At 44.5% G+C, this 15,000-nt stretch overlaps 1 protein-coding gene across 1 annotated transcript in view; it reads right to left on the bottom strand.

The window, feature by feature from the left end:
• Positions 1–15,000, bottom strand: part of LOC143302075 (uncharacterized) — a 113,385-nt gene that overhangs the window by 49,714 nt on the left and 48,671 nt on the right. Inside the window, exon 2 of the mRNA XM_076616587.1 lies at positions 13,146–13,524. Within this exon, the coding sequence (XP_076472702.1) occupies positions 13,146–13,241 (96 nt within the window). The 5' untranslated portion in view covers positions 13,242–13,524. The remainder of the gene's footprint in view (positions 1–13,145; positions 13,525–15,000) is intronic.

The following is a 15,000-nucleotide window of genomic DNA, read 5'->3' as shown; positions in this document are numbered from 1 at the left end:
ATCGGTTCAGGAATCATTTAGAAATCTGTCACTGAACACCTTGTAACAAGCACAGTTCTCATCAGATTTCGTCAGATTAGTGACGATCTGGTTTGCAGCCCACGTGATTGTCTTTGTAGTTCGCCTAATCTGCATAAATTGGCACAGTGAGGGATGAGTGGTCATTTCATACTTGGTCAGTCATCTGACCAGAGCCTGCTCTCTCTCTCTCTCTCTCTTGCTGCGTCGAGCAGTGTGTTGTGTCGTGTGTGTTCCCACAACGGCTGACACCTCGCAACGTATTGCTGTAAGTACTAGTGTGTAGAATGTGTTGATTTGTAAATTGTATTGTTCGACACAGTACTTGTGTTCATATGAGTATGTTCAGTTATTGCTTTGTTCAGTTAATTATTTGTTCAGTTATTGCTTTGACATGTTAGTCACAGATCGGCTACGATTGATCTAAATAATCGCCTTGTCGTCATATGCTCGGAGCAGTATTCCATTTGATTCTTCTTAACGTCACAGTCAGTGACGTCTCTGGACACAGATAGTTTGCTCCAGAATGTTCTAGTGAGTGCGTAAAGTTCATTCGCTACTTAATGGTTAAGCCATGATGGTGCTTCACTTACTATCTGGTCTATCAGTTTGCCAGTATAATATCAAAGCCACTGATTCTATTATCTTGTTTATTATTCATGTATTATTTTACATGCTGATATCAATTGTACTGCTACAGTGTGCTCAGTACGTTAAGAGGTGTGTAGTATTCTGTTGAGGTGATTACAAGATAGTGTTTGATTAATATCAGTTATTGGTTAAAACCACCTGATATGTATCAGTCTGTTAATTGTAATTTAGTTGTCATGCTCTCTCCTATACGGCTTACTCCATATAGTGCTACATGATAAACTGATTCATTTGAGTCACTTTGACACAGTATAAGCTTTACCTAATCTATACTGTCAGTGTACTTTCACCAAGTCAGCATCGCTTCAATCACTTTAACTGCACTATTTAAATGTATTAGAAATGTCATTTGATGTCAGCGTTTGGTCTTCACACATATGCATTATGTTGTTGCGTATCCCAAACCCGAGTGATAGTCTTTCCATGTAATATGTATACATGTGCTTTACTATTCACTTGTGTCGACATGTTGTGCTTATGACATTTGTTTGTGTCATTCCAGGCACTGTCTTCTCCTAGTTGTCTTCTTCTCATTGTCTTCTCCTAGTTGTCTTCTTCTCATTATTCTTCTTCTTAGTTCTTCTATTCTCTTCTCTTTGTTCTTGTCTTCTTCTCATTACTTCTTCTTAGTCTTCTCCTTTAGATTATAACTATTGTAAATAAACCAATAGAAAACCCCATTTGTGACTGGCCTCTATATGTTCCTGGCCTGTGCGTGGGATCTTGTCTATCCTTTCATTCAATTAATCATATGTAGTTAAGTCTTTTGTGCCGTACCCTTGAAGAACCACTCGGAGCACGGCCACACACACATATATATATATATATATATATGTGTGTGTGTGTGTGTGTAAAAGATAGAGAAAGTGAGAGAGAGAGAGAGAGAGAGAGAGAGAGAGAGAGAGAGTGTGTGTGTGTGTGTGTGAATAGTATGTTACAAGAACCATAAAGGAATTCCAGAGATGCGCATTGGTCGATATTACCCAATACAAATGCAATTTTGTCCGATGATTTCAATTCAGATGTAACAATTGCATTTTACCAGTTTAAACAATACAGTCAGATGGAATTCCGACAGAACGTCGTAAATGCTGAAAATGTAACATTTAACACTGTTGGTGATTCATTTCGTTTTATCATGAAGTGTTCACGTTCTTCCGATACTAGTTATTTGTTACCCGATAAATGTTTATCTCCACTATTTTGTTCTGAAACTTGTCTTTTCAACAGGTAACACTAAAAAGGGAGACAATGGAACACAAGAACAATAATCAAATGGCTAAAGTAAAGGGGAAGATAAGGGAGAATGGTATCTGACCATCTTTCCATTGACACACACATATTTATTTCCTGGATGCTCACGGCTCGCCGGGAGAGAGGAAATGGGAATTTTGTGACCGGTCTTGTGTTTATAAGCTATAGGGTGACGATGATTTTCTTTTTTTTTTTTTACAGGAACGCAAAAGAAAGAATGATGCCAAAAACGCGCCTCCTTCTGAGCACGTGAAAGTAACCGAAATGTTCCTTTTGGTCGGGAATGCGCACATGCGTTGGTTGATCCACACGCCTTGTCACGGTTGTTTTGTTTTGTTTTTCTTCCATGTGTAAAACGAAGGATACATCATTGCACAGGCTGATTTTTGTTCCTGAGAAAGTGTTCTAGACCAGTAGCTTCCCACTTTCCATTTTAAGCAGTATACAGACTGACACGTAGAAATGTCAGTGTTTGATTTATTTGAGATTGTCTTGTTAAATGCAGGCGCGTTCACTGTATTGCTTGCTGATTGATTATACAGTTTCCACCCTCGTCCTTGTTTCTGTATCATGTCCTACACTGCTAAGCAAAGCACGTGGTCAGTTTCCTTTGTGTGTGTTGTTGTGCATGTTCTTCACGGGTGTATTGTGGCTTGGTGTATACATTGCTTACATGTCTTTGAAATGGAAACAAATTTCGACGGTTAAAACTACAAACTACAAAGCAACTGGGGTAGTGTTTGTTACAACGTCACCGTCATCTGGATATTTTACACTCAGACGAAATGTGAATGAGAATTATACAAAGATATGGAAGAAAATACATGTGCCAGTCAGACATTTATTCATGGTCAGTGTCAAAGAATTATCGATATATCGACAATACATTGATCTGTATCGATGTCGACAAGAATGCCGTGGATCTGACGACCGAATTCCCATCTGGACTATGTTCATGTTGCAGCCTGAGATTGCCCAGATGTACCATTTCAATGACACGCAACTCATTGCTTCTTTTGAGAGCGAAACATGCATGAAACAAACCAACACACCATGTTTTCAATTTTTCCTTTCTTTTTTCCCTGAAAGTAATGCACCCCAGAAGCTACCAAGTGGTTTGTGGAACTGTTCAGTGGAGCACTATTCCAGCTTTCAGCACCACATGGATTGTAACCTGGAGACAGAGTGTGAAGATGGGCGAGATGAAACAGAACACTGTCCATTCAGCAATGCTGTCTGTCATGGGTTGGTGGCCTTGTGTGACCGGTGTTATAAAATTGTGAAATTGGAAAGAAATGACAAAAGAGGAGGTATCGAAACAGGAATTGAACATTGTGATTTGCTTGGTGGCAATCTGGGATTCCCTACATGTCTGCATGATCCTTACGGTGCAATAACCAATAAAGCAAAGAGACACTGGAAGTCCTTGTCAATATTTCTGATACGGTTATATTCAAATAACGCGGTATTGCCTGACATGTATAAACATAGTGTGCACACTGAAGGCAGAACCGTTTTTCATCATTTATTTAAAAATTCATATATTGACTACTTTGGGGCCCTGATCACGTGTATGAGTGTTCGTTTTAAAGACATGCAGATTTTGTTTCAAGATTGTGATCAGTCAGAGCTTCAGGTGAGTTGTGACATTGAATTAAACACTACTACAGATAAGTCCAGCATTCCGATGGGTGTTTCTTTGGCCAACACACAAATGTCATTGTTAAAGGGACGGTACTCTGTGACAGAGTGTCGCGATGGTCCTGTGACTCGCAAGGTTCTTTCATGTGGTTTCCACAATAATGGAATGTGTAATTCACAAATGTCTCTTTCTTTTGTGTCTAATCATCGACCAGACATAGATATGGTGAATCACACAAATCACTACACCACTTTTGATTCCACTTTCACGTGTGGTGAAGACACTGCAATTGTGTCTTATTCTTTGGTTTGTGACTTCACAGCTGACTGTCTGGATTCCAGTGATGAATATTTCTGTAAGCATCCTCTTTGTGCCAACACATATTTCACATGTTCAGATGGTCAGTGCGTGTCCTATGACAACGTTTGTGATCAACTATCCCACTGTCAGGATGAGTCAGACGAAAAAAGTTGTTTGACTTTTAAATCGATACTTATTGTTTGGAAACGTTTTCCATCCCCTGTTCTTGTCAGTTTTAATGGTATTTCGCAGTTCATCTCATTACAAATGCATTCCAACGAGTCTTGTCCAGACAGTCATTATCGTTGTCCCGAGTCCAACGACTGTCTGCCTGTCTACACACGATGCAATGAGGTACATGACTGTGTAGAACATGGGGACGAAGAGGGATGTGAGGAGATGACATGTCCTGGGTTTCTCCGATGTCGTCATTCCATGATATGTGTACACAGTGACCACATGTGTGACGGCTGGCCTCACTGCCCAATGCGTGATGATGAATTATGGTGTAATGCTACCTGTCCTGTTGGCTGTCTCTGTCAGGTTCACACGTTTGTCTGTGCTCAGCCATTCCACGCAGAACTTTTTCCTCAGATCCGTTCTCTGAATGCCACAGCTTCAGGTCTGACTCTGTCTGATGTGAATAGTAACGTCTATCTTATCCATCTGGTTCTTGCTAACTGTCATTTGTTTATGATACTCCAAACAAAGTTGTTGAATTTGAGATCACTTGACCTAAGTGACAACAAACTGCAGTATGTCAATATGACTTCATTTCTAAATTTAGAAAATATGCGGTTCTTGTCCTTGTCCAACAACCCTATCGTGTCGCTCCATGCTGATCGTTCTTCAGTTTTTCAACAGAGTGCTCTCACAGCCATAGACCTGTCACACACAATGCTGGCAGTGTTTGATTCCAAAGTGTTGACAAATTGTCCTCGCTTACAGACACTGAATTTACGTTTTACTTCCATTCACACTATAAGTCCAGGTGGTTTTCAGTCCACTCCACTCCTGTCTGAACTGTACTTGGATGGAAGTCCTGTGAAAACGTTCCCACCTGACATTTTCAAAAAACTTACCAGTCTTCGCTTCGTTTCAGCACAAAACTATAAACTATGCTGTAAGGAAATACTCCCTGACAACTTTGACGTCTCATCTTGTTATGCCCCCCAAAACGAAATTTCATCGTGTGAAGATTTACTGCAGTCATGGACATACCGTGGATTTCTGTGGCTGATCACCTGTCTGGCAGTGTCTGGTAACGTCTTCTGCTTCTGTGCACGTTTGTTTGCAAGGAGCATGACATCTTCCAGTGGCTTCAGTGTGTTTGTCACCAGCCTTACTATGGCCGACTTTCTGATGGGTGTTTACATGGCACTGATTGGAGTGGCTGATGAACGGTTACGTGGCAGGTACCTTCATTATGATGACACATGGAAAAACAGTGTGGCCTGCAAGGTGGCCGGTTTTCTGTCTCTGTTGTCCAGTGAGGTGTCAGCTCTGACCATCTGTCTGATCACTTTAGATCGTTTCATTGTCCTCTGCTTTCCGTTCAGCTCTTTCAGATTTGAGCGAACATCAGCGGCCATGGTGTGTCTTCTGATCTGGCTGGTTGGCTGGTTACTTGCATTGTTGCCTTTACTTCCAGTGGCAGGACACTGGAATTTTACAGCCAGACAGGTATTTGTATTCCACTGCCAGTAACAAAACGAGAGTTTGAAGGAAAGTTGTACTCTTTTGGTGTGATGATTGTTCTCAATTTTGTTCTGTTTCTATTCATCTGTTTGGGACAGGCATTCATCTACTGGTCCATACAGAGTAATGCATTGAAGACCAACTCGACCAAAGTGTCACAAGACATTACCATAGCCCAGCGGTTGATTACTATTGCAGTGACAGATTTCATGTGCTGGTTTCCTATTGGATTATGTGGAATATTAGCGCTGACTGGTATTCCCATCCCTGGAGAAGTGAACGTGGCTTTTGCAATATTCATACTGCCTTTGAACTCTGCTGTAAATCCATTCATGTACACATTGAATACTATAGCAGAGAAGAGGAGGAAATCCAAAGAAACTAAACTTTTAAAGTGGCTGGAGTCTCATACAGACCTGAATGAGATCAGATAACCTTTGGACTTTCTGATTCAGTCAATAACAGCTTCCACATGCCATTTCCATTTTGATTGCTCGTTTTCACTCAGATGATCATGATGTATACATATTTTTTTTAAAATCTGTTTTTATCTGTTTGTGTCTGTTTCTTTCTGTCTCTGTCTGTATGTCTGTCTCTGTCTCTCTCTCTTTTTCTTTCGAGGCAATTGAAAATAACGACGTAGGAAATGTGTATAATTTTGACAGCATCAGTGCTACCACAAGTGAGTTTGATGAGGGTTATAATGATGCTTACCATGTAGACTTGATAAGAACCGGATGTAATGTTAAGGTTGAGAAAGATGTTGAACATATTTGCCAAATGCAAAACTTATGACCCACAGGAACAGGACATTTGGTTAGAGGGGTCATTTCAAAAGGAAAATGTTCACAAGGAGAGAAAGAGCAGTGGACGTGGTTTGAGGAATGAAAACAAGTGGAATCTAAAAGAAAGAGCAATGTCAATGGTAGAGACACATTCTTGCGATTCTGGCGGTTGTAGTTCTAGGGAGCATGAATTTTGTTTTTCGTTCCTGCGCAAGATTACAAATGGTTTTCTCTCCAAAGAAACTAACATGGAACCAAAGTCTTTCTGTTTTTTTTTTGTTTTTTTTTTTATTCCAACGGTGTCAGGTGAACCCGACAAGAGTCTTGGAAGATGGTATGATGAGTCTCTGAAAGACACGAAAGGAAATCAAGCTGACAGCAGAAGAAGGCCTGCATATCATAGACCAGTGAGGCCTTCCTGGCAAATACAAAATGTGGTCCTACAGTCCATGCTGATACCAAAGCTCCTGTGGCCTCTCCTGATATATGGTGTCATCTGTAACACAGTCGAGTCAATTGAGGCAAAGATCAACAAGTACACGCAGAAATGGCTTGGTGTCCCACCTGGTCTCACTGACGTGGCACTTCACTGTCCAGATTGCCAACACCATCTCCATCCGATGACGTTCAGGTGCCTGCATTGGCTCCACTGGGCCTGGGGAAGCTGTCCCCATGAGCGACCAGTAGCTGTGTAGAGTGGGGGCTAGTCAGCCTACGTTCCAACCCCCACGGCCCACCCTCCCCGCCCAACACCCTTCTCTATTTTGATAAAGTGCAGGAGTACCTATGGATAACAACTGTGTATGTACATGTGTATAGGAAGGCTAGTCAGCGTCCCCCACGCCTCCAAACCTCCCCTCTTATGTTAAAGTGCAGGAGTACCTATAGATAACAATTGTAAATGTACATGTGTATAGGGAGGTCAGTCAGCGTTACTCCGTATCATTTTGATCAAGTGTAGAAGTACCAAAAGATAACGACTGTGTATGTACAAAGGGAGGCCATTATTTTATAACCCCCCCCCTCCTCCGATCCCCCCTTGCAACCCCCCACCCCCACACACATATACACGTCACAACCTTTATGTCTTTAAAGGAGTACCGTAACAACAGCAGTATATACAGAGGTAGATAGTGCAACTGAATCCCCCCCCCCCCCTAACCACAGACACACACACACACACACACACACACACACACACACACACTCTCTCTTTTCCGTACAAATCAGTGCAGGAGAATCTGTAGAAAACACTAGTGTGGAGAGAGAGACAGGCTAATATATAACTAACCCCCTCCCCCACTTCATTCAGCTCGGCGCTTGTTGAGAACCGAGATATAACAGCTAGAACTATTCACTTTTTTGTTTTAATTTACGCTGAAATGAATATGGTCTGTATTCAAAATTAATCGCTGCGAATGTCATTTGGTTTGGTTTTGACATTCAGATAGTCTAATAATCTATTTAGTCGAAACAATTGCAGAAAAAAAGAAGATTTATACGTTAATCTAATATATCGTGATGGTTTTGTTCACCCAAGCCATCAATTCTGTTGGCAACGGCAAGGAAGGTATTCAGGGGGAATAATTCATCTTGTCCATGAGTCTCTCATTTCTTTCGTGTATCAGACCGAGTGAGACACTGTGTATATGTTTGGTGTTCTCGCTTGACCTTTTTTCTTTAATCATTTCATAAGAATGATTTACTTGTGATGGTTTCCGTTTCTTCTGAAAATGTACCATGATCAGGCAGAGTGATGGGCTAGAGGTAACGCGTCGGCCTAGGGAGTGAGAGAATCTGAGCGCGCAGTTCGAATCACAGCATAGCCGCCGATATTTTCTCCTCCTCCACTAGACCTTGAGTAGTGGTCTGGACGCTAGTCATTCAGATGAGACGATAAACCGAGGTCCCGTGCGCAGCATGCACTTAGCGCACGTAAAAGAACCCACAGTAACAAAAGGTTGTTCCTGGCAAAATTATGTAGAGAAATCCACTTTGATAGGAAAAACAAATAAAACTGCACACAGGAAAAAAAAGAAAGAAAAAAAAGGTGGCGCTGTAGTACAGCGACGCGCTCTCCCTGGGGAGAGCGGCCAGAATTTCACACTAGCAGATGTGGTGTAGCGTATATGGATTAGTCCGAACGCAGTGACGTCTCTCGAGTAACTGGAACGGAAACGGAAACCTGACCATTTCCGCCACAGCGAAGTTACTAACCTCTGTCGTTGGTTGCTGGAGCAGTTCCTCAGAGTTCACCCCCTGACCGCACCTGATCTTTCTTTCCTTCGCCCTCCCCCCACACCACCCCCCACACCCTCACGCCCCCCCCCCCACCACCCCTCAGCTCTAAGCCCTTTCCATTCTCTCCCCTTTAGCTGTCCTAAACCCCCTCCACTCCGCCATCTCCCCCCTCCCCCTCCCCCATCTCCCTTCCTCTTCCCTCCTCACCCAGCTGAACCCCACACACTGGTAACCCTCTCTTTTCACTTTCAGTTTTCTCATTTTAACGAGGCGTCACTGCGTTCGGACAAATCCATACACGCTGCGTGCACCACATTCAAACACTCGACTGTTGGCCGCCGTTCTTTCTCTGTCTCTGGACCTTGCAATTGGAATGAACTTCCTCTTTCGCTTCGTCAGGTCTCCACACTCAGCTCTTTCAACTCTGGCTTAAAACCCAACTCTTCCCAAAACAGCCTCCCTTCCCTGCCTCTTCCTTGTCTTCAATTTCTTCAATTTCTTCAGTTTTAGAGTTATGCATGCGTGTGAATGACTGGTGCGAATGCGCTTTGATTTGTCTCTGCACAAGATTCAGCGCTATATAAATATCATTATTATTATTATCATATCATAGGTTGATGCCTCCTAATTGGCAGGATAACACCAACGCGCTCACTCAGGCCTTGTGTGTATGCATTTCCGTTGTGTACCCGTCAGAGTGGATTCCTTCTTGGCAGGGGACAACACTTTTCTTATCACTTTTCTGGTGTGCCATGTGCGTGCTTCACACGGGACCTCGGTTTATCGTTCTCATCCTTCTTCTTCTTGTGTTCGTGGGCGCTCATTTGCCAATACAGAGAGTCCGTGAGGGTCTGGGTTCTTCTTCTTCTTCTTCGTTCATGGGCTGCAACTCCTACGTTCACTCCTATGTACACGAGTGGGCTTTTACGTCTATGACCGTTTTTACCCCGCTATGTAGGCAGCCATACATCGCTTTCGGGGGGTGTATGCTGGGTATGTTCTTGTTTCCATAACCCACCGAACGCTGACATGAATTACAGGATCTTTAACGTGCGTATTTGATCTTCTACTTGCGTATTCACACTAAGGGGGTTCAGGCACTAAGCAGGTCTGCACATATGTTGACCTGGGAGATCGGGAAAAATCACCACTCTTTACCCACCAGGCGCCGTCACCGAGATTCGAACCCGGAACCCTCAGATTGAAAGTCCAACGCTTTAACCACTCGGCTATTGCGGCCGTCGTTCTCATCCGAATGACTAGACGCTCAGTTTGAAAGAGCGAGGACAACATGTACAGGACAGCATTCTTGTTGCCTTGAGTTCTTTATCTACATTTATTTGCTTATTTATCATCGTTGTTGTCTTATTTATTTATTTAATATTATTATTTTATTATTATATTATTATTATCATTACTACTACCTTTTTATATCATAATTATTATTTATTTATTTATGTAAGCTTATCTATTATTTATTCACCTTTTTTTCTTTTTTTTTCTCAAGGCCTGACTAAGCGCGTTGGGTTACGCTGCTGGTCAGGCATCTGCTTGGCAGATGTGGTGTAGCGTATATGGATTTGTCCGAACGCAGTGACGCCTCCTTGAGCAACTGAAACTGAAACTGAAACTCTTTATTTTGCTGTGTGCTATGTGCGTGCTGCAGACGGGGCCTCGGTCTCTTGTTCTCATCCGAATGACTGACTGGATGCTCAGTTTGTCAAACGTGGACCAAAGGGCGAGAGTTGGGAATGGAACCCAGGAAGACCTTCTTCCTCTCCTCTCAACAGCGATATAGTCAAGTCTCACCCACCCACCCACCTCACCCACCCACCGCTCAGATCTCCCACCCCTACTTGATTCCGCTGCTAGTCCACTGGAGAACAAAGGAAGCCCTCCCCTCCCTCCCCTCCCTCCCTCCCACTCTGTCATCTCATACCCACTCTCTGTCTCCCACCTCTCTCCCACCTCTCTCCCTCCCTCCCTCCCACTCTGTCATCTCATCACCACTCTCTGTCTCCCACCTCTCTCCCACCTCTCTCCCTCCCACTCTGTCATCTCATCACCACTCTCTGTCTCCCACCACTCTCCCACCTCTCTCCCTCCCCTCCCTCCCTCCCACTCTGTCATCTCATCACCACTCTCTGTCTCCCACCACTCTCCCACCTCTCTCCCTCCCCTCCCTCCCACTCTGTCATCTCATCACCACTCTCTGTCTCCCACCACTCTCCCACCTCTCTCCCTCCCCTCCCTCCCACTCTGTCATCTCATCACCACTCTCTGTCTCCCACCACTCTCCCACCTCTCTCCCACCTCTCTCCCTCCCACTCTGTCATCTCATTACCACTCTCTGTCTCCCACCACTCTCCCACCTCTCTCCCTCCCACTCTGTCATCTCATCACCACTCTCTGTCTCCCACCACTCTCCCACCTCTCTCCCTCCCTCCCTCCCACTCTGTCATCTCATCACCACTCTCTGTCTCCCACCACTCTCCCACCTCTCTCCCTCCCCTCCCTCCCTCCCACTCTGTCATCTCATCACCACTCTCTGTCTCCCACCACTCTCCCACCTCTCCCTCCTCCCTCCCACTCTGTCATCTCATCACCACTCTCTGTCTCCCACCACTCTCCCACCTCTCTCCCTCCTCTCCCTCCCTCCCACTCTGTCATCTCATCACCACTCTCTGTCTCCCACTACTCTCCCACCTCTCTCCCTCCTACCTCCCTCCCTCCCACTCTGTCATCTCATCACCACTCTCTGTCTCCCACCACTCTCCCTCCTCTCTCCCTCCCTCCCTCCCACTCTGTCATCTCATCACCACTCTCTGTCTCCCACCTCTCTCCCACCTCTCTCCCTCCCTCCCACTCTGTCATCTCATCACCACTCTCTGTCTCCCACCTCTCTCCCTCCCCTCCCTCCCACTCTGTCATCTCATCACCACTCTCTGTCTCCCACCACTCTCCCACCTCTCTCCCTCCCTCCCTCCCACTCTGTCATCTCATCACCACTCTCTGTCTCCCACCACTCTCCCACCACTCTCCCACCTCTCTCCCTCCTCTCTCCCTCCCACTCTGTCATCTCATCACCACTCTCTGTCTCCCACTCTCCCACCTCTCTCCCTCCTCTCCCTCCCTCCCACTCTGTCATCTCATCACCACTCTCTGTCTCCCACCACTCTCCCACCACTCTCCCTCCCCTCCCTTCCTCCCACTCTGTCATCTCATCACCGCTCTCTGTCATCTCCCACCTCTCTCCCTCCTCTCTCCCTCCTCCCACCTCTCCCTCCTCCAGACCCAGACGGCACTCAGTCCCTCTCGGGGCAGATCTTCTGCCATTGACCGAGCATCTCAGTGTCTTCTGCCCACTTCTTCCTGCCACTCCCAGGGAATCACTGACAGTCACTGGATCCTCAACAGTGGAGAGACAGACAGAGAGAGAGAGAGAGAGAGAGGTTGGGGGGGAGGGGGGGCGGAGAGGGGAGGGGGAAGAAAGAGAGAGAGAGTGTGTGTATGTGTGTGTGAAAGAGAGAGAGAGAGAGAGAGAGAGAGAGAGAGAGGTGGGGGGAAGGGGGAAGAGAGAGAGAGAGTGTGTATGTGTGTGTGAAAGAGAGAGAGGTGGGGGGTGAGGAGGGAAGAGAGAGAGAGAGAGAGAGAGAGAGAGAGTGTGTATGTGTGTGTGAAAGAGAGAGAGAGAGACAGACAGACAGAGACAGAGAGAGAGAGAGGGAGAGAGGTGGGGGGGTGAGGGGGGAAGAGAGAGAGAGAGTGTGTATGTGTGTGTGAAAGAGAGAGAGAGAGAGAGAGAGAGAGAGAGAGACAGACAGAGAGAGAGAGAGAGAGAGTGTGTGTATGTGTGTGTGAGAGAGAGAGAGATTGTGGGAGAGAGAGAGAGAGGATAGTGTACGTGTGCTTGTGTGTGTGTGTGTGTGTGTGTGTGTGTGTGTGTGTGTGTGTCCCTACCCCCCCCCCCCGCCCCCCCATCCATCCACCTACCATTCTGTCCACCAACAAATCCATCAGCCCACCCATAGTGGAGTGATGGCCTAGAGGTAACGCGTCCGCCTAGGAAGCGAGAGAATCTGAGCGCACTGGTTCGAATCCCGGCAGAGTCGCCAGTATTTTCTTCCCCTCCACTACACCTTGAGTAGTGCCCTGGACGCTAGTCATTCGGATGAGGCGATAAACCGAGGTCCCGTGTGCAGCTTGCACTCAGCGCACGTAAAAGAACCCACGGCAAGAAAAGGGTTGTCCCTGGCAAAATTCTGGAGAAAAATCCACTTCGATAGGAAAACATAAAAACAAAACTGCAGGCAGGAAAAAATACAAAAAAGGGTGGCAGTCTCAGTGTTGCGACGCGCTCTCCCTGAGGAGAGTAGCCCGAATTTCACACAGAGAATCTCTTGAGACTAAAAAGAGTAATACAATACAATACAATACAATACAATACAATACAGTCTATCCAGTCATCCATCCACTCGCTCATCTCTATCCATCAAACCACCAGTCTCCAACCCATCCATCCACCCACCCTCTCAGTCAACGAAACAGACACCTACCTGTAGTGACAGACAGGTCACAAAGGCCGACAGGTTCAGCACCACCCCCACAATCCCCATAACTCTGACGACCACCGTTAACTTCGATCCGCCCATATTTGGCGCTGCTGTGAGACGACACAAAGTGATGACGTCACGAAAAGATGTGCTACGTGGAGGGGTGGGTGACGTCAGGAAAAGATGTGCTATGTGGAGGGGGTTGGGTGACGTCAGGAAAAGATGTGCTACGTGGAGGGGGGTTGGGTGACGTCAGGAAAAGATGTGCTACGTGGAGGGGGGTTGGGTGACGTCAGGAAAAGATGTGTTCTGAAGCACAAGGAGAGAGGGCCCGCTTGGTTATGATGATGGTTCCGGCTCACTCTGTTTGTCACAAAACCTCCTGCAGAACAGAAAACAGAATCGGAATCAGAATCACTTTATGCTCTCAGTGAGAGAAACTAAGTGTGGGGAAGTATACAGATTACGAGCAGAAGAATCAAATCTGACATACCAAATATATTCTAACAAAAATCAAATCAAACAGGTTCATCGCGAAGCAGGCCCAATTAGACATGATAACAAACAATAATAAAAAAACCACGAGAAAATAATGAATGAAGGGAGAAGAAGAAAAAAAAATATGGGTAAGAAAATAAGAACCCCCCCCCCCCCAGGAATCTAATTAACTAAGAAAGCAAGAAGGAATATAAAAAAAAGGAAAGAAAAAAAGAAAGAAAGTAAGAATGAGAATGGTTGAAGGAAAGAAAGAAACTCCAGGAAAGAAAGAAAAGAAACTGAAGAAAATTCAGAAGAGAGATGGAGAGACTTTTTTTTAATAGAAAAAATGGGGGAGGGGGGAGAAAAAAAAGCACAATGAAGTAAGGAAGAAAAAAAAAAAAAAAAAAAAAAAAAAAAAAAAAAGGAACAGTAGACAGAAAGAAAGAAGAAAGAGAGAAAGAAAGAATGAAGGAGGAAAGAAAGAGAAAAAGAAAGAAAGAAAGAAGGAAGTAGGGAAGAAAGAGAGAATGAAAGAAAGAACGAACGAACGAACAAAAGAAAGAAAGAAAGGAAGAAAGAAAAAAGAAGTAGGGAAGAAAGAGAGAACGAACGAACGAACAAAAGAAAGAAACAAACAAAGAAAGAAAGAAACAGAAAGAAAAGAAAAGAACATTAAAGAAGCACACAGAAAAACTGAAAACTATTTCGCCAATTCCAAAAGAAAAAAAAAATCAGCCCGAAGACAGATTATTAGAAGTAAAACGAAACACACAACCAACAGTTTCAGTTTCACCAACAACAATAGGTATCAAATCAAGTAAAATGGAAAATAACCAAGAGATAAGTTCTGAAAGAAAGAGTCTAAACTTGAATACGTTCTGACAATACTGATGTTACAATTCTAAGATGAATGTGAAATTCATTCACGTCCAAAGTTTGAAAGTTGTGAAAGAAATTTCGGAAACATATATGAAAACAGTAAAGAGAAGATATCATCTATAACTTATATCTAAAATGTTACAGTTCACAAAGATGGTCATATATACGTATGCATATACAGATATTTGAAGAACACACACAAGTGCACGAGCGTTCACACACACATACACACACACACACTGTCTATATATCTATATATCTCTGTGTGAGCGTGTGTGTGTGTGTGTGTGTGTGTGTGTGTGTGTGTGTGTGTGTGTGTGTGTGTGTGTGTGTGTACTAAACGCTTACAGCTATCATGCAGATATTTTGTTGCGGTTCACCGTGAATTCTCAACGCCATAGTAGTCATGCAGTAGTGATCATCTATTTGTTAATCAATTCAGTGAAAAAAAAACAAACCCACATAAACTGCTGGTGGTATTCGTTGCATGCTGTTATCA

This window comes from Babylonia areolata, chromosome 28, assembly GCF_041734735.1.
Source record: "Babylonia areolata isolate BAREFJ2019XMU chromosome 28, ASM4173473v1, whole genome shotgun sequence".
Classification (NCBI taxonomy): Eukaryota; Metazoa; Mollusca; class Gastropoda; order Neogastropoda; family Buccinidae; genus Babylonia; species Babylonia areolata.
The sequence above is the reverse complement of the archived record's forward strand: the minus strand, read 5'-3'. Positions and strand labels throughout refer to the sequence as shown.